A 25,858-nucleotide genomic window follows, 5' to 3' on the forward strand; every position below is an offset into this window, starting at 1 on the left:
ACTTTTTTTTCGGTTCTTCTTCATAATGTTCTTCCTTTGAAATTCTTAAAAGCGAAATACCTTATGAAACGATTCGAAGCACAATGCGGAGTTCCGCACGGGTCGACTAGTTAACTCATATTATGATGGAATACTTCCGATTACGAGTAATCACTGTTGTACAACTGGATAGGGACGTCTATACATTAATTTGCTCAATTGCAATCAAAACATGCCAGAATAGCTCCAGACCAGTCACAGTAACAGTTACTTATACAGATCTGCTATCGATTCTAATTGAAAGAGGAATGTCTTGGACATCACTCTACTTTTCCCCCTCAAACCAATTTAGTACAAAGAAAAATGTTTCAATATATTGAAAGAAGCCTTGGGTCCCTTGAAGGATCCTCTTCTTTTTCTCCAGGCAGCCACAGCATATGTGACTCCATGTCAGCTATATTCAGAAAGGATAAATCTTGAGCTTTCAAGTTGCTACAGGAAAATCTCAAACTGCTTTCTCTGATCTCACAGCTCAGTAGTTTTCAGCTTGATCCATCCAGAAAAGGTCACCTAGATTGCAAAAGTGTCGCTGAAACATCGTTTCGGTGAGAGTAAAACTTAATTCTCAAGACATCTTACGATATAACCGCTATAATAATTAAGTAACCAAAACTCCTTCTTCAAAATTTAAAACCTGGCAACTCTTCCACCCACAAGTGCAGTAGCTTCAGGCTTCACAGTATCTATTTTGTGTTTATCCAAAAGTACAACTATGGCTTAGGAAAAACATGAATCTAATTAAATGGGGATGTGTTATGAAGAAGGTGGATTGTTCACAATGCTTTTGTCTCTTCCCGAAGTTTCCGAAAGAATTCTGCATTTAATGTTTTATGACTACAAAATAACAGTAATAATGTGAGACCGTGATCTGGATACGAAAGAAAACACAGACCTTTAATGTTCTAAGTTTTGCATGCATTGTTTAGGTGAAATATGTAAAAATTCAGTTTCTGTGCACAGTTCCGAAGATGAAGATGATGATATTGAATGATGACGCTTTTTTTTCTAGTCTTTTACTGACATTTGCCTCTTCTTTCTATATATTTTACATGTTTTTCAGTAAGATATTATATGTCAGTTTTTATATTACTAAATGAATGATAATCTGCAATTTCTTTTGAAAATTCTTTATAAGTTATATAAGGTCGTTTTTTTTCCTTATCATATTCTTATTCCAAAGCTAGAAATAGCAAGATTTCTTTCCAGAAATGGAATACAAGTTACTTAGTTATTCAATAAACTGAATATATCAATAATTTTGCAGTTAATATTTGAAAAAGAATACCATAAATTTTTTTTATTTTATTAGATTATTTGTTCTGCTGCATATTACGTAAAAAATAGAGATTTTAGCTTTTGGTGTCAAAACAATTGTTTGAACTTTTTTTATTGGTTATTTTAGGGTATATATCGAAACAGTATTACTTTTAGAGCATATAAGTTTTTTTTAATTGAAAAATCTTTTTTTTTTTTTTTTTTTTTTTTTTTTTTTTTTTTTTTTTTGACCGAGTTAAAGGAAAACAAAAAGTACTAGGCAGCCATCTTTGTTCCGCCATTTTGGATAGAAGCTCACATGGGAACTTAGGGGACTTTTTAGGATTTACTCTACATGCTATGAGGAACTGATTTTGAAAATATTTCTTAATTATAAATTTTTAGTGCAAAAAATCCTGAATTTACTGGGCTATAAAGATAGATTGTTATAGTTTATACCCATGCCGAAAATAAGCACATTTAAGCATTTTTTTTTTTTTTTTTTTGAGCAATCACGATTGCTTATTGCTTTCATTTGACTGTTTTTGGCGTTCCTTTGATTTTTCATACCAGCACCTTCCGCAGCATCACCGTCGACCGGCTCCTCACGATGCTGCACCTCTAGCGAAAACCGTCTCCAGGTTTCGTCAATATCCTACACTTACACGCACCTACACACATATACATATATGCACCTACACACATATACATATATACACCTACACAAACATACATACACCTACACACAAACACACACACACCTACACACTCACATACACACAACTACCTACACACTCATGCCTGCACACAGACACAAACACATCTGCCTACACACACATACACATACCCCGCCCCCACGCACACAAACTCTCATACACACAACTACTCACACACTCATCTCTGCACACAGACACAAACACACATGGCTACACACACACATACCCCCTACACGCAATTACACACGCTTACATATACACACACACTCTTGATTGCGAAAAACATAATTTGAATTCAAGATGACAAAATTCAAATTAATTTTTTTTCTTTCTTTTTTTTTTTTTTTTTGTGACACTGTACGCTACCTTACCCTAACACTGCTTGATTTTCGTAAGTAAGTAGCTTCCTCAGCACATTTTATACTACTCCTTTTGAGCCTAACGTAGTAGTTTGGTATTTTCAGGCGTGGATCCAGGATTTCGCTCGGAGGGGGGGGGGGCGATTTTTTTTTCCAATTTCGGCGCCCCCCCCCCCCCCATAAATTCAAAAAGGAAAAAAAAAATCACATTTTAGCATTTCGTCCACATTGTCTTTACTTTTAAACATTCAGTTATTTATCCGTTTTGAAAGAAAAATAGGAAATAAAAAAATACACTGGTACATATAAGAAACAAAAAAATAATTTAAAAAAATAAACAAACAAACAAAACGTAATGATTTTATGGTGGCGTTCCTAGCACGGACGATTCCCGGGATAGGAATTTAATGTTCCCCTTCACCGGCAAAAAAAAAACGCGTCGTAAAAAACAAAGTAACTATAATTTTCAAAGTCAACTTTTTTTTTTCCACTGGCTTCGCGGAAGTTTTAAAAAAGAAAAAAAATCGCATTGGACGACCTAAAAAATGGTAAGAATATTCTTTAATCGTACTTACAAAAGTTGAAAGGATATTAAATAATAAGTGGTAATTTCGAAGTTGGAGAAAATCTTGAAGAATATACTGAAATTTATTGCAATCAAAGTAAATTAATGTGTATAACACAATTTTTATGTAAACAATTGTTTTACCATCGGCTTAGTAACGATTACAAAAATAGAAAGGGTAAACGCAGATACAGAGGGAGGGGGATGAGGACGATAGCCCGTTTTTTGAGGGAGTCTCCAACGGAGATAATTCTACATTTTAGTTCAAAAATCGCAATTTTAGACTAAAAACACAATTGCATTCCATCTTTGATGATGTAAGGGGGATGTATAGGGTTTAGCACTCCCTCCAGGAAGTTGAAGTTCTAAGAGGATTGCAATTCAAGACTACCTATGGTAGTCGGGGGCTACGGGGGAAGAAACTGCATTTTGTGATAAAATTTTGAAACTTGGCATGTTTGTAGACATTGTATATGCAAATATTTTAGGAAGGGGAGGCATTCCAAAATCCCCCCTAAGCCCCCCTGGCAATCATTTTTGGTCCAAAACCAAAAATGGGGATTTTTTTTTAAATTATTATAATTTTTTAAATTATTGCTTGTATCACTCCATAGATGTTGATTATATTTTTTACCGTTTAAAGCTCCATTAAACGTCTAATTTCCGAAATAACTTCACAAAAAATGGTTATTTAAAAAAAATCGATATTTTTAATTTGTAAATTCTCAGACGTAAATTTTCCCCCCTCATTACATAATTACTGATTTCTAAATTTAATTAGAGTTTTATCAAAGTAGGGTTCTAGTTATCCAAACTCTAATTGCCCGAACTGTCCAATTATCCGGCCATGATGCACCTCGTTTTTTATGACTGAGCAGGCATAATAGAAAATATTTCCAAAGGGTATAAGATAAGAATAAGGTAAGAGAATAAGAATTTGAAGGAAAATGGGTGATAATAGCCAGAAATTCTTAAAAATGTCTCTAACTACTTCCTACAAAAAGAGTCACATCGATGCGATGAAGACACTTTTGACAGAGAAGTTTTTATAACTTAAAAATCCGAGAAAGAAAGCACCATCCCAATGTTCAAATTTTGAAGCACCGCATTAAAGCTGGGGCTTTTAATGTTTATTAGATCACAGCTTTAAACCAACTTTAATATCTTTTCTAAACCTTTGAAGGAGTTGATTCTGTGTTTTTTTCCCATTTTATTGCTATAGGGTCATTCCATACGAAATGAGCAAATCAGCTGTGGCTGACATGTCACAGATTTCAATGAAAATTTTTATTTAGGTAAACCATGCATATCTATGAGGGAATGCAAAGTATGGAAGTTTAAAAACTGTTTGTTGCTTTGTTATTGAAATTAGAAATTGATGCTTACGCTAAGCCTAAATTTTCATAGTCCATTGCTACCAGTTTGTGACTCAATAACTAAGTTATAAACGTACACTTAAGAAATAAATATTTCCGCACTCTATAAACAATTCTCTATTGAAAAAGAGCTAAGTAAAATGTATTCAGATCTTTTTTTGAATCTGAGATATTAACAAAGATTGAAATTTTGCCAATTTACTTCACATTTTAAATCACTCTTCTAGCTCTTTTAATGAAAAAATAACAGTAAAAATGATTCAGATTGAAAAAACTATCTATAACTAACTGTCTGCTCTAACTTAGTAACTGTTTATGAATTTCTTAATGACGAAATTGTACTTTAAAAAATCGAAAATTTCCAAAAATTTCATTTTTTCCTCTGTTTCAGATGTTTTTTTGAAGATGAGGGAATGCTCTAAATTTACTCTTTTTTTTTACGTAACATATTGAAGTGTCTTTTAGATGCTACTAAATTTTAATCATTGGTATCAGCGTATTTTTGTTACTAGAGTAACTTGAACTAAGGTAAAATTTCATTAGTTACTTCTTTTGAGTTTGTAAGTTTAGCAAAACCTAACCATTTCTTTCATGTTTCATTTTCTCAAAAGCATGTTTATGAAGTACAGTCTGAAATATACATTTTTTAAATTGAAATAAATGTTAGTTTTACTTGCTTTTGCACCATTTAGTCGTTTATCTAATTCTTTGACTTCTCTTAATTTCACATGTAGGGTCAATCCATTCAGGTTCCATACAGTATAAACTACTCATTTATTTTGTAGTAAGTTACCTCCCTAAGCCAGAGCTAAGGCAGAAATACTTAAAATACACCACCAGCTCAGTTATTCCATCCGAAGACTGCAGTTTCGTGCTTTTTAGCACCCATCAGCCAGGAATAGGAATCACAGGAGCTGGAGGTGAAAACCAGCTCATGTGATTCCTATTCCGGGCTGATGAGTGCTAAAAAGCACGAAACTGCAGTTCTCGGATGGAATTTTTTATTTCTGTTTTAGTGTGTGAATTGTGTGACTAGCAAAATTGCTTAATTTCAAAGACCTGTATCTTTTTTACAAACCAAATGCAAAAAACAATATGTATAACATGTATAGTACTTTAATGGAATATTCAATTGGCCAGGAAATTTTATTTTTAATTCCATCCCCTTTTGGTTTATAGGGGCCTAAAAATGTCTTTTTCGTCATTTTTCCGATTTTTGAGGGGCTGTAATCTATAAAGGGTGCACAAACACACAGAAACAGTTACATATTCTTTTTAGCATGGTTCCAGTGATTAGTTTTTGTCTTATTTCATTTTGTGTTTCCGTCCCCTACGTGAGTTATCCCCCTTTGAAATGAGTAAAATTTTTACATTTGGTCTTGAACTTTAACCTGTTGCCATTATTTTAATTATTAACTTACAGCTACGTAACTCAGCATATAAGACTATCAACTTATGCACTTTAACATCAAAGCGTTAAATTAACTGTCATAAATGTAATTCAAATAGATTTCGGTCAAAATGCAAAGGTCCCATTTTTGACTACGAAAATCACTTTTGATGACCTCTAAAAAATCAAAAATTCAGTTGAGAGAGAAAATAAAAGTGGTTTTAAACGTCTTTCATGTGCAGCTTTTAGGAATAGGAATTTCAAAAAATAATAAAAAATGGTCGAGCGTACCCATCCGTCGAGCCTGGATGGAATGACCCATAAAACAAAAAAAAGAAGCTATTTTTCTGAATTTTATTTTACGTTTGGAAATCAAAAACCAATTTCGAGTTTCTTCAAGCAAATAGTATAAACACAGCTCTATATTCTTGTAAAATTTTAAAGTTGTCTGAATTTTCCCTCATTTGAATTTTTGTGTGTATGTGAAGGGGAAAATCATCATTTTACAAAATGTCACTAAGTTTAAAACTGATTTTGAAGACAAAGGAGTTAAAATACAACCTCAAAAGTAAGGTATTTCTTTTATGATACTTAGCACATTATTGGGTATTAATTTCATCAAAGCTAATGCATTCTTTAAAGATTGAGATTAAAAAATAAAATGCTTAATTATGAAAAAATTGAAATATTTTCAGTTTTTGAAACTCGGTTAAAAGTTAACTACAATAACTTTGAAAATTTTACTGATATCAGATTAATTATCCTACTCCATAGATTGCAACAACATATAACTTTTATGTTTTCATTAAATAGTTAATAAGATACAAGCCTTCAAAAGTGCAACATTTAGCATTTATGAGAATGCTGTTCAATTTGACCAATTTTCAATCACATGTAACTATTGAAATAAAAAATTTTAAGCAAAAATATTTTAGATATTTTTATATAGGCATAAAAGGAACCTGTATACCAAATTTCATAAAAATCTGTTACCATGCGGCCACCACTTTTTTACGAATTTTGCTCATTTCGTATGGAATGACCCTATACTAAACGATGTACACACATTTTTTTGTAAGTATGCTCGATGGTTACCAGTTTTCATGAAAGATCTTCTTTAACCCACAAACCTTCCAGAAGTACACAAAGCTTTCGAAGAAGGAATGTTTGTTGTAAAAAAAACAATAAACGTGTTTTCTGTAATTGGATTGGACCATGTTTACATGCAAAAGCAAAACAATACGGTGGTAAAAGGAGACGGGGGTATAATTGGTGTATCACAGTTCACAGATCCAATTGCGTTAAGAAGATGAATGGTGTATCACAGATCCAACTGCGTTAAGATGGATGTTGGTTGCTCTTGAAGTTATCGATTTTTTACACAATTTCAAAAAGTTACCTCGGCTCATTTAAAGAAACGCTGTATATACGCAATAAAGAAATGTTAAGTTTCAAAAGCCTGTTTTCAAGAAAGGTCTAGAAGAGTCAGGCCTTGAAGAGCAATAGCGGAACATGGAAATCCATTTTTTGAAACATAGAAAGAATAGTTCTCATTAGAGAAGAATATAGCAGTAGACGAAGAATATGTGGAGCAACTCATGAAGATTGGGCAAGTTGGGAAAAAAAGTTACAACAAACTAATACAGAAAAGAATTGTGACTCAAAAGTCACTTCATATTCACGGGTAGAAAAAAAAAGAACATTTAGTCTTTCATTTTTACAGAAAAACCAGTAAGTCTGTTTAATGAAAAGATTAAAATTCGATGGAGATTCATTTTCAAAGCTTTTCATTATTTGCGATATCGCACATTTAAGCCTGGATGAATTTCTCCTCTATGAAAATCAACCTCACCCTTCATCGATATCAATAAATGGAGCTCTTTGAACGGGAAATAAGTCTAATTATTAACATTCCTGCTCAATGAATTAAGTAATAGTATTCCTACTGATGAAGACTACTCGAGAGAAGACGAAAACGTTTTGAGAAAGGGTGCTGAAGATGAAAATTATGAATGCTACTTTTAGAATAAGTGCAGAGATACATTGTGATGCTATTGTCTATGATGGTTCTTTCATCGTTCACATAAAATGACCTATGACCGAAATTTTTTTGTTTTAGTATCTGAAGTCTATATAGGATACATATGCAAGATATATAAGGATCATTCCATGTCAAGGGATCCAAAGTTTTTTCCCTCACCTTTTTGTATTTCTTTGAAATTTGGCTCATCGATTGAACCCTTCGAGGTAATCAAAAGTCCAAATTTTTAGATTTTTATCTCTATTATTTTTTTATTTATGACACTTTGATTTTTCGAAAAACCCTCTTTTTTTCATGGATGCTTGAACATAAAATGGACGATAACTCAGCACCAAATATAGATAGAAAGATTTGGTAAAAAGCATTTAAAGTACATTAGTTGCTGTTTAATGGGATATGCAACATGACTAATTTCAGAAAAATTTTAATTTTTACAAAATGAAATTTAAATTTTAAATTTAAATTTCTCAGAAAAGGTATAATGAATTTTTTTTTTTAAATTCTCAAAACATTGTGAGTATTTTATCTTTATTTGTGCAAAGTTTCAAGTTGGGATCGCAATGGGATCATATTTTTATGAATTTTTAAATAAAATTTGACTTACGAAATAATGACATTTTTCCGGTTCTAACTAGTTAAATATGAGGTTCTCTTACTGGGGATGGTCTAGTAAGTAGTAATTGATCCTGACTATGCTTGAAATGAGCTGACATGAATTTGCGGATTGGCAAGCCCCCCTCCCACCACCACCCCTTTTATTTATTTTTTTTTCCAAAACTTTTCAAAATGTAAAATAAATAAATAAATAAATAAAAACCAAAATGAATAGTAAAGTTATTAAAAGTTGGTAAATGTTCTTCTTTAAAACAAGAAAAAGCACCCCCCCCCCCCCCCGCCACACAACCACTTTTTATTTTTATTTTCAAAACTGTATTAAAAAAAAAAAAAAAAAAAAAACTGGCACGCGCGTAAGAGTTATAATCATAATAAACTGGGACGCACGCTGCTAAACATCAGTAGTGACTAAGGCTTATAAATGGGTGAGAGGTCATAAAAACTAAAAGTCAGAAAAACTTTAACAGACAAATAAAACCACTCATTTGCAGCTTTTCTTTTCTTTCGGAAAGTGAGACGGTAGGGGGAGGGGGGGCAATCTGGAATGAAGCTTAACAACATGGAAGGTTACGCTAAAACTAGCAAAAATTGTTTGCTCTACAACTGCTTTTCATATATGTATAAATAGATCTCGCTGCATTGTTCTCCTTTACAACTGAAATTAAAAAAAAAAAAAACTAGCATTAAAGAAAAGAAAAAAAAAAACAGATGCATTCCAAATGTTGTAGAAAGAGTTAGTTTTGTGCGGAGAGACATATGATCTGATACTTAGATTTATTTTTAGTTTATTGTGAGAAAGAATGGAACAACACGGGGGGAAACACTCCTATTTTGCTATGATCTTGGGGCAAACTATTTCTTTCTTCCCTCCAAAATTGAAAGTTGGTGCAGGGGTAGGGGATGAAATGAATTATAACTTTCCTTATCAGATAGTGAATTAATCAAGTACACTTTGTGAAGTTCGGATTGAAAAAGCAACACTTGGTCTGAAAAAAAAAGCATCAGATGAGGCGTGATAGTAGTATAGTGTTAATCGTATGTGTGGGTAGGTGGGGGGGGGGGAATGTACTTCGTTTTGCTTTAAAGAAGAACATTTACCAACTTTTAATAAGTGTATTTTTTGGGGGGGTTTTTATTTATTTATTTTACATTTTGAAAAGTTTTGAAAAAATAAATAAATAAAAGTGGTGGGGGAGGGGATGCTTACCAATCCACAAATTCATTTCAGCTCATTTCAAGCATAGTCATGATCAATTACTACTTACTAGACCATCCACAGTAAGAGAACCCCATATTTAACTAATTAGAATCTGAAAAATGTCATTATTTCATGTCAAATTTTATTTAAAAATTCATAAAAATATGATCGCATTGAGATCCCAACTTGAAACTTTGCACAAATAAACATAAAATACACACAAATTTTTGAGAATTTTTTTTAAAAAATTCATTATACCTTTTCTGAAAAATTTAAATTTAAAACTTAAATTTCATTTTTTGAAAATTAAAATTTTTCTGAAATTAGTCAAGTTGCATATCCCATTAAACAGCAACTAATGTACTTTAAAATGCTTTTTGCCAAATCTTTCTATCTATATTTGTTGCTGAGTTATCGTACATTTTATGTTCAAGCATCCATGAAAAAAAGAGGATTTTTCGAAAAATCAAAGTGTCATAAATGAAAAAATAATAGAGATAAAAATCTAAAAATTTGGACTGTTGATTGCCTCGAAGGGTATAATCTATGAGCCAAATTTCAAAGAAATACAAAAGGGTGAGGTAAAAAATTTCCCAAATTTTGGATCACTTGACATGCAATGACCCATAAGAGGAATGGGAGGAAGATATCATTTTGGAGAAAATGGTTTGCTTCCAGAGAACTGGATCAGTTTCCTCCGGAATACAGATAAGAAGACAGAATTGTTTTTCATGATTGCACTGCCTATACCATCTTCATTTGCTCTTAAAGATTCGACAGGGATTTTCATTGAATACGACACCTCTAGCGCCAATCAAATCACGAGGAAGCTGATTGTAGGATCTTCGGACATGTTTTGGATTCTGCAGAAAGAGGATACAGCAGCATATGCGTAAGAACTGTTGGTGCCCGCTGTCATTTTAGGCATATCATACTTCCATGAGTTGTTCAAAAAGGGGAGAAAGAAGATGGAGCTTACATTTGTAGCTGGAAAACACTTTCGACTAATACTAGTCCAAGATTTTGTTCACAAATTCGGTCAGCAAAAAGCAATTGCTTAAAGAGGGATCGACTCATCCTCAGGATGTGACACGACCTCTTTGTTGCAAGTCGGAGAAAATTGACGATGTGGAAAAGATAGATAGACAAAAATGATTGGTGCATTTTTATACCTATCCTAACCTCAAAAAAAAAAGGATACCTGATTAAAAAGTTCAAATATCTTATCGAATCTTTGCTACTCGTCTTCATGTATTTTCCGTCTGTATATGAAGCTAGAAAACGTTTTTCCCACCAGCAAACAAAGATCAATGATTAACTTGTCACTCACAGCTGAAGCCCTTTGGCAACTTATTTAGTGCTTATCAAAGTAGATATCAATGGGACAGTATGCCAAAAAATTTAGCCTGAACTTAAATTTATGATTTTGGGGTTTACAGTAATTGATGAGAAGCACGTTCTTGTTTGTTTGAGTTTGCCCGCAATTTCAAGTGCTTAACGCAAATTTATATCATGCAAGTGTAAAAAACAACTGCTCTCAAATAACTTGTGAGTGTTTCAAGAATGAACTTATCTGCACATCGATGTGTAAATACAGAAGATGAAAATGCTATGTATCTGTGTAAATTACTTGTAAATTCAAACGTTTTAAAATTATCTTCTGTATAATCATTGTACATATCACTTACTCAGATTTGTTGTAGTTTAAGTCGTAGTTTTTGCAATGGTCAGTTATATTTCAATAAAATAACAATTTTATTAATAATAACAATATTTTTGTCTTTATTAACATAGCACTAAACTTCTTATTGCAGTAATTAATAATTTATTCCTCTTACATCGTTTAAAACATAGAACAAACGCTTCAAATCGTCTGAGAAAACACTTAAAATTTGTTTTAAAGAATTTAATAATAAATTTTGGTGTTCTATGAACAAAATATCCGTGCCCGCCCCCCCCCCCCCCCCCCTCCTCCTCATTTTTCTAGTGCAAATATAACTTATAAAACTGCAAAATGTGAGTCAAACTTCAAAAAATTGCGAAAAAAGTGTTTGAAGTTTTCTTTTGTTTTGCCAAAAATGAAAATTGATTTCGTTTTAACTAATCAAGGTATTGTATACATTCTTAAGTAAGAATTGAAATGATTGTTTAAAATTTTGAAAAAATTACTAGCTTTGTTTATGATTTTTTACTTCTAGTTTTATTCTTAGTTTGTAATCAGTTTTTATAGGTAAATTTTAAAACATATGTTCGGATTTTCTAATGTTTCGGATTTCTGGGGTTCGGATTATTGGGTTCTACTATAAATGAATTGATTTTCTTTAACATAGTGCTTTAAAATATGTAAAAAAACATTTCTCAAACAACTCCTCCTGAAATGTTCAAGATTTTGATTTTTTTAAACAAAACTTTAATTAACTAAAGTTTTTGAAATTATTATGAATATTGGGAGGTTAAGAGATATTTTAATGGCTTTTTACGCTTTACTAAGCATAATAGAACTCACAAAAGAAGAAAAAGTGGGTGTTTTTCAAAAAATAAAAAATAAAAGTAGTTTTGGATTTTGACCAAAAATGGCAGCCAGGGGGGTTTGGGGGGGATTTTGAAATGCCTCCCCTTCTAAAAATGTTTATAAAGACATTGTCTACATGCATGCCAAGTTTCATGATTTTATCACAAAATGCAGTTTCCGGCTCATTTTCTTCCATTGCCCCTCTACTATGGTGGTATTAGAAAGAGGAGAGGTTCGATGGCCTACCTCCGGATATATTTTTGAAAGCTAGTCTTAAAACCGCTATTGTTTACTATTCCACGTAATATTCAAGAACAAGATGGGGTTCAGGTGTAATTTTTTGTAAAAGTTCTGCGAATGCAATTTCAAATAATCTTCGGTAATACTGGGAAAAGAGAGGTTAGAGGACTCTCCCTTGGAAATTTGTCAAATTTAAAATCCTAAAAACACAATAATTGTCGAATTTCTTTTACGGCGTTTGGGGAAAGGTTTGTGTCCGAAACTCTCTCTAGAACATTTTCCGCAATTGAAGTTTCAAAAACTCAGTTTTGGCCAATCTTCGGTGATGAAAGAAAGGAGAGAGGTTCGGCCCTTCCTTCGGACATTTTCTAACACTGTCTTCACTTCATACTCCTGGGTCCCACATACATGGTTTTACTGGTTGGATGGGACCCTGAAGACAGCTCTGTTTTTTTGATCCAGACCAAGAGCCGAGCAACCCCTGATCCAGCACCCCGGGGTATTGATTTGGAATGGGACTTGGATGACTTTGTGACCACGAAGGTATTTAACGTGCCCCAGTCACCATTAACGAACACGGAGGATCTTCGACCGTCTGGCATCATACCCGGGACTCTACAGTAGTAACGAGTCCAACGCCTTACCAATCAGGCTACCTCGGCCTCTGTGTTGTAAACCAGAATACGTAGTAAAGTCGTTAGCTTTAAAATATCTTTTTCTTTTAAACCAAGTTAATCCTTTACTTTGAATTCAAGAAATGCGTTAAATTTTCGTGAGACGATGAAAATTTGATAGTTATATTGCTTTTTAAAGTAAATAAGACTAACACTTTTGGATGCTGTAATTGACGCCATATTGAGTAACCTTTTAATTTAAGTTCTTCAGAGGTACATCTCAATTATATCTCATTTATTAGCTAAGAACAGTTGCCATGATTTCATGAAAAGAAACGATATCGTCTCCCCTGCCCTGTCAGTGAGAATTCCTCCTTTTTAGTTTGAAAATCCTGGTCACGATACAATACTTTTCTGAAATAAGCAATTTGTACCATTTGTAGAATAAATTAATACAGAATTCACAATTATTACTAATTTAATTAAAATAATTGATAATTTCAAATTATTTATACTATTTAATGATGAAAATTGAATCCACTTACAACTTTACTGATGTCTTCACTTGGTGACTGCCTTGACTCAGCCAATGTAGATTCATCATCATCTTCGATTTGAGATACGATTGCTTCATCCAATTTATTGGAGACAGCCGAAACTGAAAAAAACTTCTGCAAAGCTTTTGACTGCCTTTCATCTTCTTTTAAATGTCGTAATTTTCTTTTACGATAAATGCGCCAGATGATTTTTTGCCATTAGACATCATTTCAATTTTGAAAGAAAAAAAGACTTTAAACAGCAAACATGCGATTGATTCAGATCACTCCATAGTTGCCAACCACTAAAAATGTTTCTCCATTTACTCAAGTGAGAAAAATCAAGTTAGCCGCTGAAGGAACCTGTCAACGTATTCATCACTTCTGACCGCAACCTGATTCTATTCTGGAAGCTATTCCCAACCTTTTGAAAGTGAAAAATACATTCTAATTTCTTTTCTATATTTTAAGGTTGTATCCCCCATTTCACTCTAATGAGGGGCTTTTAGCTCCTCATTTGAGGGCCGCCTTCTACCATGATCTCTCATAAGAGAAGCTTACATTGACCAACTCTCTTTTCAAAGGGCCGGCCCTGCTCTTTTCCTATTACTTCTCTATGCTCCATAAGTTCAAGACTAAGAAAATACAACGTGAAATCTGGGCGTCAGAAAAAGCATATGTAAATAAAGTAAAACATTTGAATATAGCGTTCCAAAAGGTAAGCAAGCGGTGAAATTATAGTCGGATAATGTAAATTACTCAAGCCGAAGATAATTAAATGGAACATATAATTCACTTAATCATCCACCGTGGGGATGGAATTGAATCTTGATGGTGTGCAATGCACTCGATTCCAAAACTTCCCCCTAAATTTCGAGGAAACGCACTAATTTTGTAAGTATTGCACCCCTAAGAGGCGCGGATGTGTCCGACTCCCGACACGTAAAAAACCGGCACATGAGACAAATTAAGTTTCCGAATATCTTTCTTTTATACCAAATTCCATAACATTCCCCCTAAATAAAGAAGGAAAACTCATAAATTGCACATAAATTGCAGGTTTTGCGCCCTTAAGGAACGCATAGTTCCCTAACAACAAAGTAACTCGAAAAGATATTGATGACTTTATAAAATATAGTGCAAGAAAATAATATTTGCAATTATTATCTTACACAAGAAACAGAATGTATGCAACACTCATCGATGTTTTCCCTTATCGAATTCTAAATACATTAGCTGAAGTAAGTCCAGAAAGTTCATAAGTTGCGGATATTGCGCCCCCAAGGCGGACGAGGATGCGCCCCACTCCACACAGGTTGAGAACTGGAGGATGTGAGAAATAAATTTCCCGAATATGTTTCTTTTTTTTTAATCCGAATTCAGAATCTTTCCCGCTAAATTTTAGAGAGAGGACTCATAAGTTACGGATATTGCGCCTTCTAGGGGAACATGGACGCGTCCAACTCCACACACGTTGAGAACTGCTGAATAAGACAAGTAAATTTTCTAAATATATATCTCTTTTTTACCCAAATCAAAAACTTCCCCCCTAAATTTTAGAGAGAAGACTCTTATGTTGCGGATATTGCGCCCTCCCAACAATACCAGGCGGGCGCTGGTGCGCAGGGCCCGATTAAGATGTCGAGGGGCCCTAGGCCAAACCCTTTTTCAGGACCCCCTGTAGTCAAAAAATTACCGTTTTATTCATTAGGTAAAGCAATTTAAGCAATTAGGTGGATGAGAGAAATAAATTTTCCAAATAAATGTTTCTTTTTTTTTAACTCAAATTCAAAAACTTTCCCTCTAAATTTTAGAGAGAAAACTATGTTACGGATATTGTTCCCCCCCCCCCTAGGGGGACGTGGACGCGCCCCACTCCACACACGTTGAGAACTGCTGAATACGACAAGTACATTTTCTAAATATTTATCTTTTTTTTATCCAATTCAAAAACTTTCCCTCTAAATTTTAGAGAGAAAACTCTTATGCTGCGGATATTGCGCCCCCTAGGCGGACGCAGACGCGCCCCACTCCACCCACGATGAGAACTGGGGAATGAGACAAATAAATTTCCCAATATTTTTCTTTCATTTGTACCGAATTCCAAAACTTCCCTAAAACTTATAAGGAAAGCCCACACATAATTGGCGGATATTGCGCCCCCTAGGCGGACGCAGACGCGCCCCACTCCACCCACGATGAGAACTGGGGAATGAGACAAATAAATTTCCCAATATTTTTCTTTCATTTGTACCGAATTCCAAAACTTCCCTAAAACTTATAAGGAAAGCCCACACATAATTGGCGCATGTTGCGCCCCTTAGGTGGACACGGACACGCCGCATGCGCAGGGAGGAAGACTTATCACAGAGTTTAGGCTGTGTTGTGAAAAATGGTTGTCATCTAGAGAATTTTTTAGAAGAATCATTTCTGAGTGTTTAGGATGTAAGTTGCTTAAATATGGATGTATGTTGCTTAGGCGCCAGTAGGAAGGGGGCACCTTCGGCGCCCCCTTGCTATTGGCGCCCATTTGATTTGTCCATGGGGGGGCAAGTGCCCCCATTAACCACCCCCTTCAGATCCGCGCCTGGGTATCTGGGTATTTTGAGATTTTCTATCCCTCAAGGCCAATTTTGCTTATTTGTTTTGTAAGAGCTGAATTTTGAGGTATTTTGCATTCCTGTGGATTTTAACGTAGACCAATATTTAGCGACTGATAAAAACAGAATAAAAAGATGAGTAACAAAGAAATTCAAATCACTCTACGCTTAACATTAGTCGTTAAAATGTTTTAACTGAAAAACTCAGAAAAGTTAAACTATGATAAAATGTCGTTTTAAATGAAAATAGCAAATTTCTAACTTTTATACATTTATCTCTTTAGTATGTTTCGATATAATTGTAAATCAAATAAATAATTATGATTATTACCATACTAGAAAACCGGTCGTCAAGGTATGACGGGTGAAAATTGCTTCTACATTTGAAGGAAGCCATTGCCTGCTTGGTAATATTTTGATAGTTGAAATTGCAACCCTAACTCCAATGGAGTAACACTTAACTCCAGTAGGTAGCGATCATTGTCGACCATTTTTTCGTTTCTTCATGCCCCGGAAATGACACAGTCTTACCAGTAAACCAGTTAAGTGGCCGGATCGAGTTCAGCCTTGTCACAATAAAGCCTTTTCCTGCATGTTAAACATTGCCACACATATTATCAAATTATCATGCCGTGCCTCGAGTTTCATTGTTGAGACTCGCGCTTTACTCGATCATAGGCTATTATATGTATGAGGATTGTAATTATTCTCCACAAAGTACACTTATGAGAGGAAAATCCGAAAATTAGAGTTTCATGTACAAGAGAGTAAGTCTAGCTCGTTGTTTTTAATATTTATTCAGAGACTAATTTTTGTCACGATGGTTACAGTTTGTATGCTTTGCGTTCATCCAAGGCTTAACTCAAGCAAATTTTTCATTACTAAACGTGTGGATTTTTTTTTTTTTTTTTTTTTGGTGAAAAATCACGTTTTTTCAGAGAAAATACGTATACTTAAACATCAAAACCGTATCGAAATAAAAAATTCGATATTACCGATTCAAATCATTTCAGATTGATAAGAAATGAAAACACCATTACGGTATGCGCTGTATGTAAAGATCATATTTATAATAAGTGTACGGGTGCAAATTGGACCTAATAACTATTCTTTGTCACCGCATCTCAGTTACCATTTCTTTTTTATGGATATGTTTCGTATTACCAAATCTAGAAAATCACCAGTCATATTATGAAGGGTGCAAAAATTTCTTGGCCACTTTCATTCCATTGTAGAAACAAGAAACCTAACGAGTAAGGTCCTTATCGCAGTTCGTAATTGCGGAAAACATAATTTGAATTCAGGAGTTCGAAATGCAAATGACTGCCTTAGGCTGGATGCTGGATATTTTTAAGTTTTGGAATAATTTAAAGACATTGAAAAAAATGAAATGAAGGAGAGGACAGAGGTTATTAATATTCAGGGACGGATACAAGGGAGGGGCGATGGGGGCGATCGCCCCCTCCTTGAGTCGAGATGCAGAACTCTTCCACGGCATATTTTTGATACCGAAGTAGGAAATTGTGTTAGCCTATCTTCAATAGTTTGGCAACGAAGCTCTTGCTGTCTGGAAAAGTAAATTGTAGCACATATCTTAACACTCTAGTGATAGGGATCCGAAATTTGTACAGGAAGTATTTGAAAGTTTCAAAAACTCAATTTTAGACGATTTTATATGATATTAAATAGGGTTATAGGGTTCAAGGGCTCTTCTCAGGAAAGTTTCGAAAATTGAAGTCCCCCCCCCCCCAAAAAAAAAAAAAAAGAGAAACTATTATGGGACACCTTTGATGGTGTTAAGGTATGAGATGGGGTTTGGTACATTCCTCCGGAATTTTGTAGAAAAGGAAGTCCCCCCCCTACCAAAATAACTGAAATCAGACGATCTTTCATGGTGTTTGAAAGAGGGGGGTGGATTTTTGCGAATTTATAAAAGGGTAAGGGTATGAAATCAATCGCCCCCTTCTTGAATAGTTTCTGGATCCGTACTTGTTAATATTAAGTAAGTGGGGGGGGGGGGCAAATGACACGTTCTCACATTCGTAGATCTACATTAACTAGAAATTCGCCCGTCAAGGTATGACGGGTGATAATTGCTTCTACATTTGAGAGAAAACATTGTCTGTTTGATGATATTTTGATAGTTGAAATTGTCACACTAACTCCAGTGGATTAACCCTAAACTCCAGTAGGTAGCGTTCATAGTTGACCACTTTTTCGTTTCTTCATTCCCCTAAAATGACTGTCTTACCAGTAAAACAGTTAAGTTACCGGATTGAGTTCAGCCTTGTCACAATAAAGCCTTTCCCTACATGTTAAACATTGCCACACATATTATCAAATTATCATGCCGTGCCTCGAGTTTCATTGTTGAGACTCGCGCTTTACTCGATCATAGGCTATTATATGTATGAGGATTGTAATTATTCTCCACAAAGTACACTTATGAGAGGAAAATCCGAAAATTAGAGTTTCATGTACAAGAGAGTAAGTCTAGCTCGTTGTTTTTAATATTTATTCAGAGGACTAATTTTTGTCACGATGGTTACAGTTTGTATGCTTTGCGTTCATCCAAGGCTTAACTCAAGCAAATTTTTCATTACTAAACGTGTGGATTTTTTTGTTTTTTTTTTTTTTTTTTTTTTGGTGAAAAATCACGTTTTTTCAGAGAAAATACGTATACTTAAACATCAAAACCGTATCGAAATAAAAAATTCGATATTACCGATTCAAATCATTTCAGATTGATAAGAAATGAAAACACCATTACGGTATGCGCTGTATGTAAAGATCATATTTATAATAAGTGTACGGGTGCAAATTGGACCTAATAACTATTCTTTGTCACCGCATCTCAGTTACCATTTCTTTTTTATGGATATGTTTCGTATTACCAAATCTAGAAAATCACCAGTCATATTATGAAGGGTGCAAAAATTTCTTGGCCACTTTCATTCCATTGTAGAAACAAGAAACCTAACGAGTAAGGTCCTTATCGCAGTTCGTAATTGCGGAAAACATAATTTGAATTCAGGAGTTCGAAATGCAAATGACTGCCTTAGGCTGGATGCTGGATATTTTTAAGTTTTGGAATAATTTAAAGACATTGAAAAAAATGAAATGAAGGAGAGGACAGAGGTTATTAATATTCAGGGACGGATACAAGGGAGGGGCGATGGGGGCGATCGCCCCCTCCTTGAGTCGAGATGCAGAACTCTTCCACGGCATATTTTTGATACCGAAGTAGGAAATTGTGTTAGCCTATCTTCAATAGTTTGGCAACGAAGCTCTTGCTGTCTGGAAAAGTAAATTGTAGCACATATCTTAACACTCTAGTGATAGGGATCCGAAATTTGTACAGGAAGTATTTGAAAGTTTCAAAAACTCAATTTTAGACGATTTTATATGATATTAAATAGGGTTATAGGGTTCAAGGGCTCTTCTCAGGAAAGTTTCGAAAATTGAAGTCCCCCCCCCCCCCCAAAAAAAAAGAGAAACTATTATGGGACACCTTTGATGGTGTTAAGGTATGAGATGGGGTTTGGTACATTCCTCCGGAATTTTGTAGAAAAGGAAGTCCCCCCCCTACCAAAATAACTGAAATCAGACGATCTTTCATGGTGTTTGAAAGAGGGGGGTGGATTTTTGCGAATTTATAAAAGGGTAAGGGTATGAAATCAATCGCCCCCTTCTTGAATAGTTTCTGGATCCGTACTTGTTAATATTAAGTAAGTGGGGGGGGGGGCAAATGACACGTTCTCACATTCGTAGATCTACATTAACTAGAAATTCGCCCGTCAAGGTATGACGGGTGATAATTGCTTCTACATTTGAGAGAAAACATTGTCTGTTTGATGATATTTTGATAGTTGAAATTGTCACACTAACTCCAGTGGATTAACCCTAAACTCCAGTAGGTAGCGTTCATAGTTGACCACTTTTTCGTTTCTTCATTCCCCTAAAATGACTGTCTTACCAGTAAAACAGTTAAGTTACCGGATTGAGTTCAGCCTTGTCACAATAAAGCCTTTCCCTACATGTTAAACATTACCAAAACACATTATCAAATTATCATGCTGTGGCGCGAGTTTCATTCTTGAAACTCGCGGGTTACTCGATCATTGGCTATTATTTACGTGAGGACAACGGGTTTAGCTGAAAATAATTTGAATTCTGTGTCAACTCAGCAAATTTGTACTATCCATAAATGATTATTATAAAAGTCGGGAAACATGTTTGTTAATTTTTTTCTAAAAGATTGAAGGTTATTTTTGCAGATAATAGCATTGATAACGTACAATGCTGTATCTTCTTTAACCACGCATACATTATGCAAGCGCATAAGCATTAAATATTATATTTGCAGGGATTGTCAAATGATATCGAAGCTAGCAAAAACAACACTTCAAAAAAATTTGCTTCAATTTGTATGACTGACCCTAATTTGAATTAACATTTCAACTTTTGCTTTTAATCTAGGCTCTTTACGCTACAGAAGAAGAAGACGGATCAAATTTTGACGAGGAAAAAGCAATGAGACGGATTTTGGAAAAACAATTAAATGATGGATCATTTGGGGATGTCGTCAATACTTACTATGTTCTCCCAGTTCTCAATTATAAAAGTTTGATAAATATTAGCTCTGATAACTGTGAGAAACAAAAAGATGACGGTAAGAACTTGAGAAAATTTTTGAAATATTTAAAAAGGTTCTTGATATTAATTAAAAATAATTCGCATTGGAACTCATTGTCATCTATACAACTAAACTCTGCATGCGTCTATCTGCCTGTAACCCTATCTCCTCCAGATAGTCGATGCTTCCGAAGTCAATAGGGATACAGTTGGGAGAATATTCAGGGGAAGAAGTCCTTAGCGAAGTGCACTGCTTTTTGAACTTCTTCACGAGGAATCTCTTCCGTTTGAACTGCTTCACTGGGAATCTCTTCAGAAGAAAAAATTGTGCATGACAACCCGCCAAAACTTCTCCGAACTTTCATTGGCCGCCTGTGTTTTCACTGCTTTTAAGGGGTTACAGTACCTCAAAAATGATCAAACGATCAAAAAAAAATTTTATTGCTCATTTCAAAACTACAAATTATTCCGAACACAGGGGAAAAGTTTCATTGCTTTAGTTCAAATGTTTAAAAAGTTATGAGTGTTTTTAGGTCATGCTCGCTATGTGCACTTATGCAAAAGAAAAACTTGAAATTGCTTTTTCTCAGTGATCATTTTTTTGTATTTTTATGTCATTAGAATCCCTTAGGATTTTTTTCTATTAAAGATACAGCTTTAAAGTAATACTTTTTGGAATCAGGATAATATATTTAAGAAAACTGTGCATTGGATAAGCATTTTACAAATTACTCAAATGTTTAGAGCATGTTATACCTTTAAAAAACAAATTCCTTTTTTTTTAAAAATATTATTTTTTACAAAATTAATCATAGAAAATGTTCTAATAAATATAGAAGCAAATGAATGTACAGATTTTCAGAGATGATTTTTTTGATTGCTTAGCAAAAAACTTTTTTTAAATAAGTGCAAAAACAAAAAAGCCTTAGGGATTTTAAAAAATTGAAATTTTTCTAAATTATTCGAATTTTTAAAAAATGTGGCATTATTTTAAGGTTTTGAAAATAAATTAGTGATTGCGAAATAAGTGTGCATGCTATGATTTCAGAAAAAATTGATATAAATATTTAAAAAATGTTCTGAAGATACTGTGGTCCCTTAATGATGTGAATATGTTGTGCTGTGCAGAGGCAATTGTGCAATGTTTCCAGTACTATTTCAAGTGAAATTTTTCACGACGTCCATTGCCTTCATAAGGCTTTGGAGACACTCTCTCGTACAAATGGTTTTAAATGCCCGAATAATGCCCTAATCCATTAGCTGAATCAATAAAGCTGTGCAAGAAATGCACTTCAACGCCTTCCTCGAGAAGGTGAGGGACTCGATGGGCAGACCCCTGTCTTTCAGATAATCTTTTTCCTGAGGAATGAATGATTCGACAAACTATTCGCTCTTGAGGTTCTTTGCTATTTAAGCCTTTGGGTGGTACATCCAATGATCTGGCAGGGAGACTTTTTTTATTATTATTATTTCTCAAAGTCATTAGATTTTTTGACATCTAAATTTCAGAAGACTCTAATAAAAAGCCAGCTGAGTTAACGCAGATCCTCATGGGAAATTAAAAGGCATTTTCTTCCTATTTAAATAAATATGTGCGAAATGAACGACCCTGTCTAGTCCACATTAAAGACCTGCTCAAGTTGATAGTGTCCTTTCATAACAATCACAGGGATTTTTTTTTTTTTATTTACATAATCTTCTGCTGCAGCAAGATCAGCTGAAGTGCTTTCACTTTGAGGAATCACACTACTCAAACTACTCCTCTTAGTACTTTTATTGAGCCAACCAGCACTAGCATTAAATATCAAAACACACGAGGGTCCTGGCTGAGGGTCATCGATACTTTCTTCTTCAGCTGTAGCAGTCGTAGATTCAACAGCAATTTATAAATACAGTTGTTTCACCTTTTCTTTTACAACGTTTCCATCTATGATAACACGCCTTCTCCTGGTATCTTTGATATGCAATACAAGAGCAGTTTCCATTTTCATAATGTTTGCATTTTACGCATGCACTACTCTGCAAGCTTCAGTATTAAAACTAAGTTCTGAACTTTTACGGATTTCCTTTTTTTTACTATTAATTGTACGTATAAGATATTCACTCATATATAGTTTCTGTGCTCCAAGCATATCCAAAATCTTTACATTTACTTCAATTGTCGCAAACTTTCGCTTTTTGTTTCCATCTTCACAAACTTGAGATGAAGCAAAGTGCCTAGGTGGGATTAAATTTCGTCAATGTTCATGCTTAGAATGGAAAAAAAAAAATAAATAAACGATGTACACTGACAAAGCGTCGTTCAGACGAGTACAGTGTGGTAAATTCCGCTTTTAGTGATGCTAAAGGTATGAAAGTCCATTCACTAAATCAATACTTAGTATAGAATAAAGAAGCCGATACCTAAGCCCCCGGGTTTCCCTTTCAAACACTTTAACACTTTCGTGCTGCGGTCGAGGAATTCGTGTTAACTCTAAAGTTCGTTACTCGTGAAAAACTTGAGCTGTAGCCATTTTTTTAACCGACTTCAAAAAGGAGGCGGTTATCAATTCATACCGTATGTATGTTTTTTTTTTTTTTTTTGTTTGTCCACTCATAGCGTCTCACCTAGTGAACCGATTTTGATGATTCTTTTTTTAATGGATAGGGGATGGCTCAACTTAGGTCCCATTACTTTGTTTGACCATATTTGTTCTTTAGAAAAAAAAGTTATGGGCAAAACACAGTAAATTTCCCTATTAAATGATTAAAATGATATTGTAGCGAAGTTCCCACTTTTTACCCGTGACTAACGGTGGCTCAGTGGTAGAATTCTCGCCTCCCACACGGGCGACCCGGGTTCAAATCCCGACTAGCACAAAGTGAATTTTACTTAAATTTCGTTTCTACTGTTTCCCGTATTTTCTCGAATGTTCTATTAATTTCTGTATCTTTCCAAGTCTGGAAAGTTCCAGCACTTTCTCAAGTTGTATATAAGGAGATGTAATGTTCATTCGTGGTTCTGAATAAAGATCTCGAGTTGAGACTAACGAGTATTTGCTTCATTTGGCTTTCACATTGTCTTCGCTATCTTCATCTACGCGACAATATGAAACTCATTGTTATAAAAGTTTGGTGCCATATAACAGTAGGTAACATTAATAGTAATTGTAATGATAATTTTGAATAAAGGCTTTTCTAAAGCAATACAGTGATATAGAGCCGAACTTCTTACTAGGTAACTTCTTACTTTTACTGAAATATCTGCATTTACACTAAAAAGAATGAAATAAAAAAATTTTGAAAAAAAAAATAGAACCGACTTCAAAATTGCTCTAAAAAGTGAAAAATAATTTTATTCTTTAAACACCATCGATAATACTTTTAAACATAATTTTTGAAGTTGGCGCAAAACAAAAAGTAAAATCCATTGTAACCATGCTTCGTTCATATTTTTATCAAAAAATCATCCAAAGTTAGGAACGAAACATTTATATCGTTACTCAAATATGCTGTCATCAATGCGTAATGCACGTGGTAGTGAAGAAACTGGACCTGGTTAAATTTATACTTGTAGTTGAGTTATGGCTGTGAATGATTTTATCTATCGTTTTTGCGCCAACTTCAAAAATTATGTTTAAAAGTATTATCGATGGTGTTTAAAGAATAAAATTATTTTTCACTTTTTAGAGCAATTTTGAAGTCGGTTCTATTTTTTTTTTTTTTTTTTTTTTTTTTTTTTTTTCAAAATTTTTTTTGCGTAAGTCGAATTCATTGTATATCCAATTTCGCAGCTAGCAATACTCGTTAAACCGTAAACTACTTTCAAATTTTTGCGCTTTATGTGTTCAAAGATCGAACTTTAGATCGACTGGTAGTGGCATCATTAAGTGCCATATGTCGTTGTTCGGGTCACATCGGTTATGAATAGACTGAGATCATTTTTCGGACTCAGAGGCCAAACAAGAGTCAAATACAAGTTACTGAACTAAAACAAATAAATCGCTGTTTCCTAATGTAATACAAGTATCTTTTTTTTTGAGATCAACTGTTAAAATATATTACGTAATTTTTCAACAAATGCTAATTAGAATTACGATTTAAACGCTTATCAACCAAGTAATTATTTCATTATCAGCAAGAAAAATTCTTTTCTAGGAGATATAGAGGTCAATGATTTGATCGATCAAGTTGGTCCCACATTGTACGTCCAATACTCTGTGTGGATAGGTGACGAAAAAGACCTTCAAAGGAGCCTGAAAGTGCGAGTACCAGTCAACACGTCCCTATATGGTGTCATGGAAAAATCCGCACAGTTGGATTTCAGATACAGGTAAAATAAAGCATTTGAACTTAATCTTAAAACTTCATAAAAAAACGAGGGTAAGTCAGTAAATAGGTTTTAAAAAGCCAATGAAGGTAAGTACATGAAAAATATCTTTCCTATTCATAATTGAGCTTAAAACAGATACATTTTACTCATCATGTCCTTATGAGTTTTCCAATACATACATCACAAAGTTTTCAGTGTGATATCTCTGAATCTTTTACTCTGTACCTCACAATCAGCAGCTGCATCATTCGCGCCTCTTAGATACAACTTTAATTTCAGCAGGCAAAACAGGTGATCATTTTTTGAAGGTAACTGCGGAAACAAAGTTGAAGATGTGGTCCATAAGAAAAGCCTGGTTGGTAGGTGTCGTGTCCCTGACATGAAATATTTATAAATATTCACGCGCAGATAAAACACATTTTGCGGTGTAGACGATATTGTCAAAAAAAAGCTGTCCACTGAAGGGAAACTCTCCAACAAGAGACAAGGCTTTCAGAATAGCACAACAGTCAAAAATGTGGTCTAGGGCAAGTGGAACTTCTCGGGTGTTACAAAGACGGTATGATGTTGCACCGTCATCGATAATTTTCATGCCCCGATATTGTTTAGTTCTTAACCACGTAATTGTCTTCGTAATTTCTCTCCTTGCATTTATTTCACATATCTAATGGGCATTCTTGATAGTTTTTTCTTATTGATTAAAAATTTAAATGGCATTTGCAATTTTGGTGCTGGAAGTATGCAGGTCATGTTTAGCAGGTTTATTTCTTCCAGTTGGAGATGAATTCCTTGCGGGAAAGCAGTTTTCCCCTTCTTTGTAGCCTCCAAAGCAGCTTTGAAGTAGCAGAAGATAACC

At 34.3% G+C, this 25,858-nt stretch overlaps 1 protein-coding gene across 1 annotated transcript in view; it reads left to right on the top strand.

Moving 5' to 3' along the window:
- The window catches only part of LOC129232564 (uncharacterized protein CG3556-like), a gene marked incomplete at both ends in the record, with an annotated part of 34,064 nt that extends 9,062 nt beyond the window's left edge, over nucleotides 1–25,002 (top strand). The window contains 2 exon segments of the mRNA XM_054866697.1: nucleotides 20,535–20,727; nucleotides 24,828–25,002. Coding sequence (XP_054722672.1) covers nucleotides 20,535–20,727; nucleotides 24,828–25,002 — 368 coding nt within the window.
- Nucleotides 25,003–25,858: the final 856 nt, after the last annotated feature.

This window comes from Uloborus diversus, unplaced genomic scaffold, assembly GCF_026930045.1.
Source record: "Uloborus diversus isolate 005 unplaced genomic scaffold, Udiv.v.3.1 scaffold_1273, whole genome shotgun sequence".
NCBI lineage: Eukaryota > Metazoa > Arthropoda > Arachnida > Araneae > Uloboridae > Uloborus > Uloborus diversus.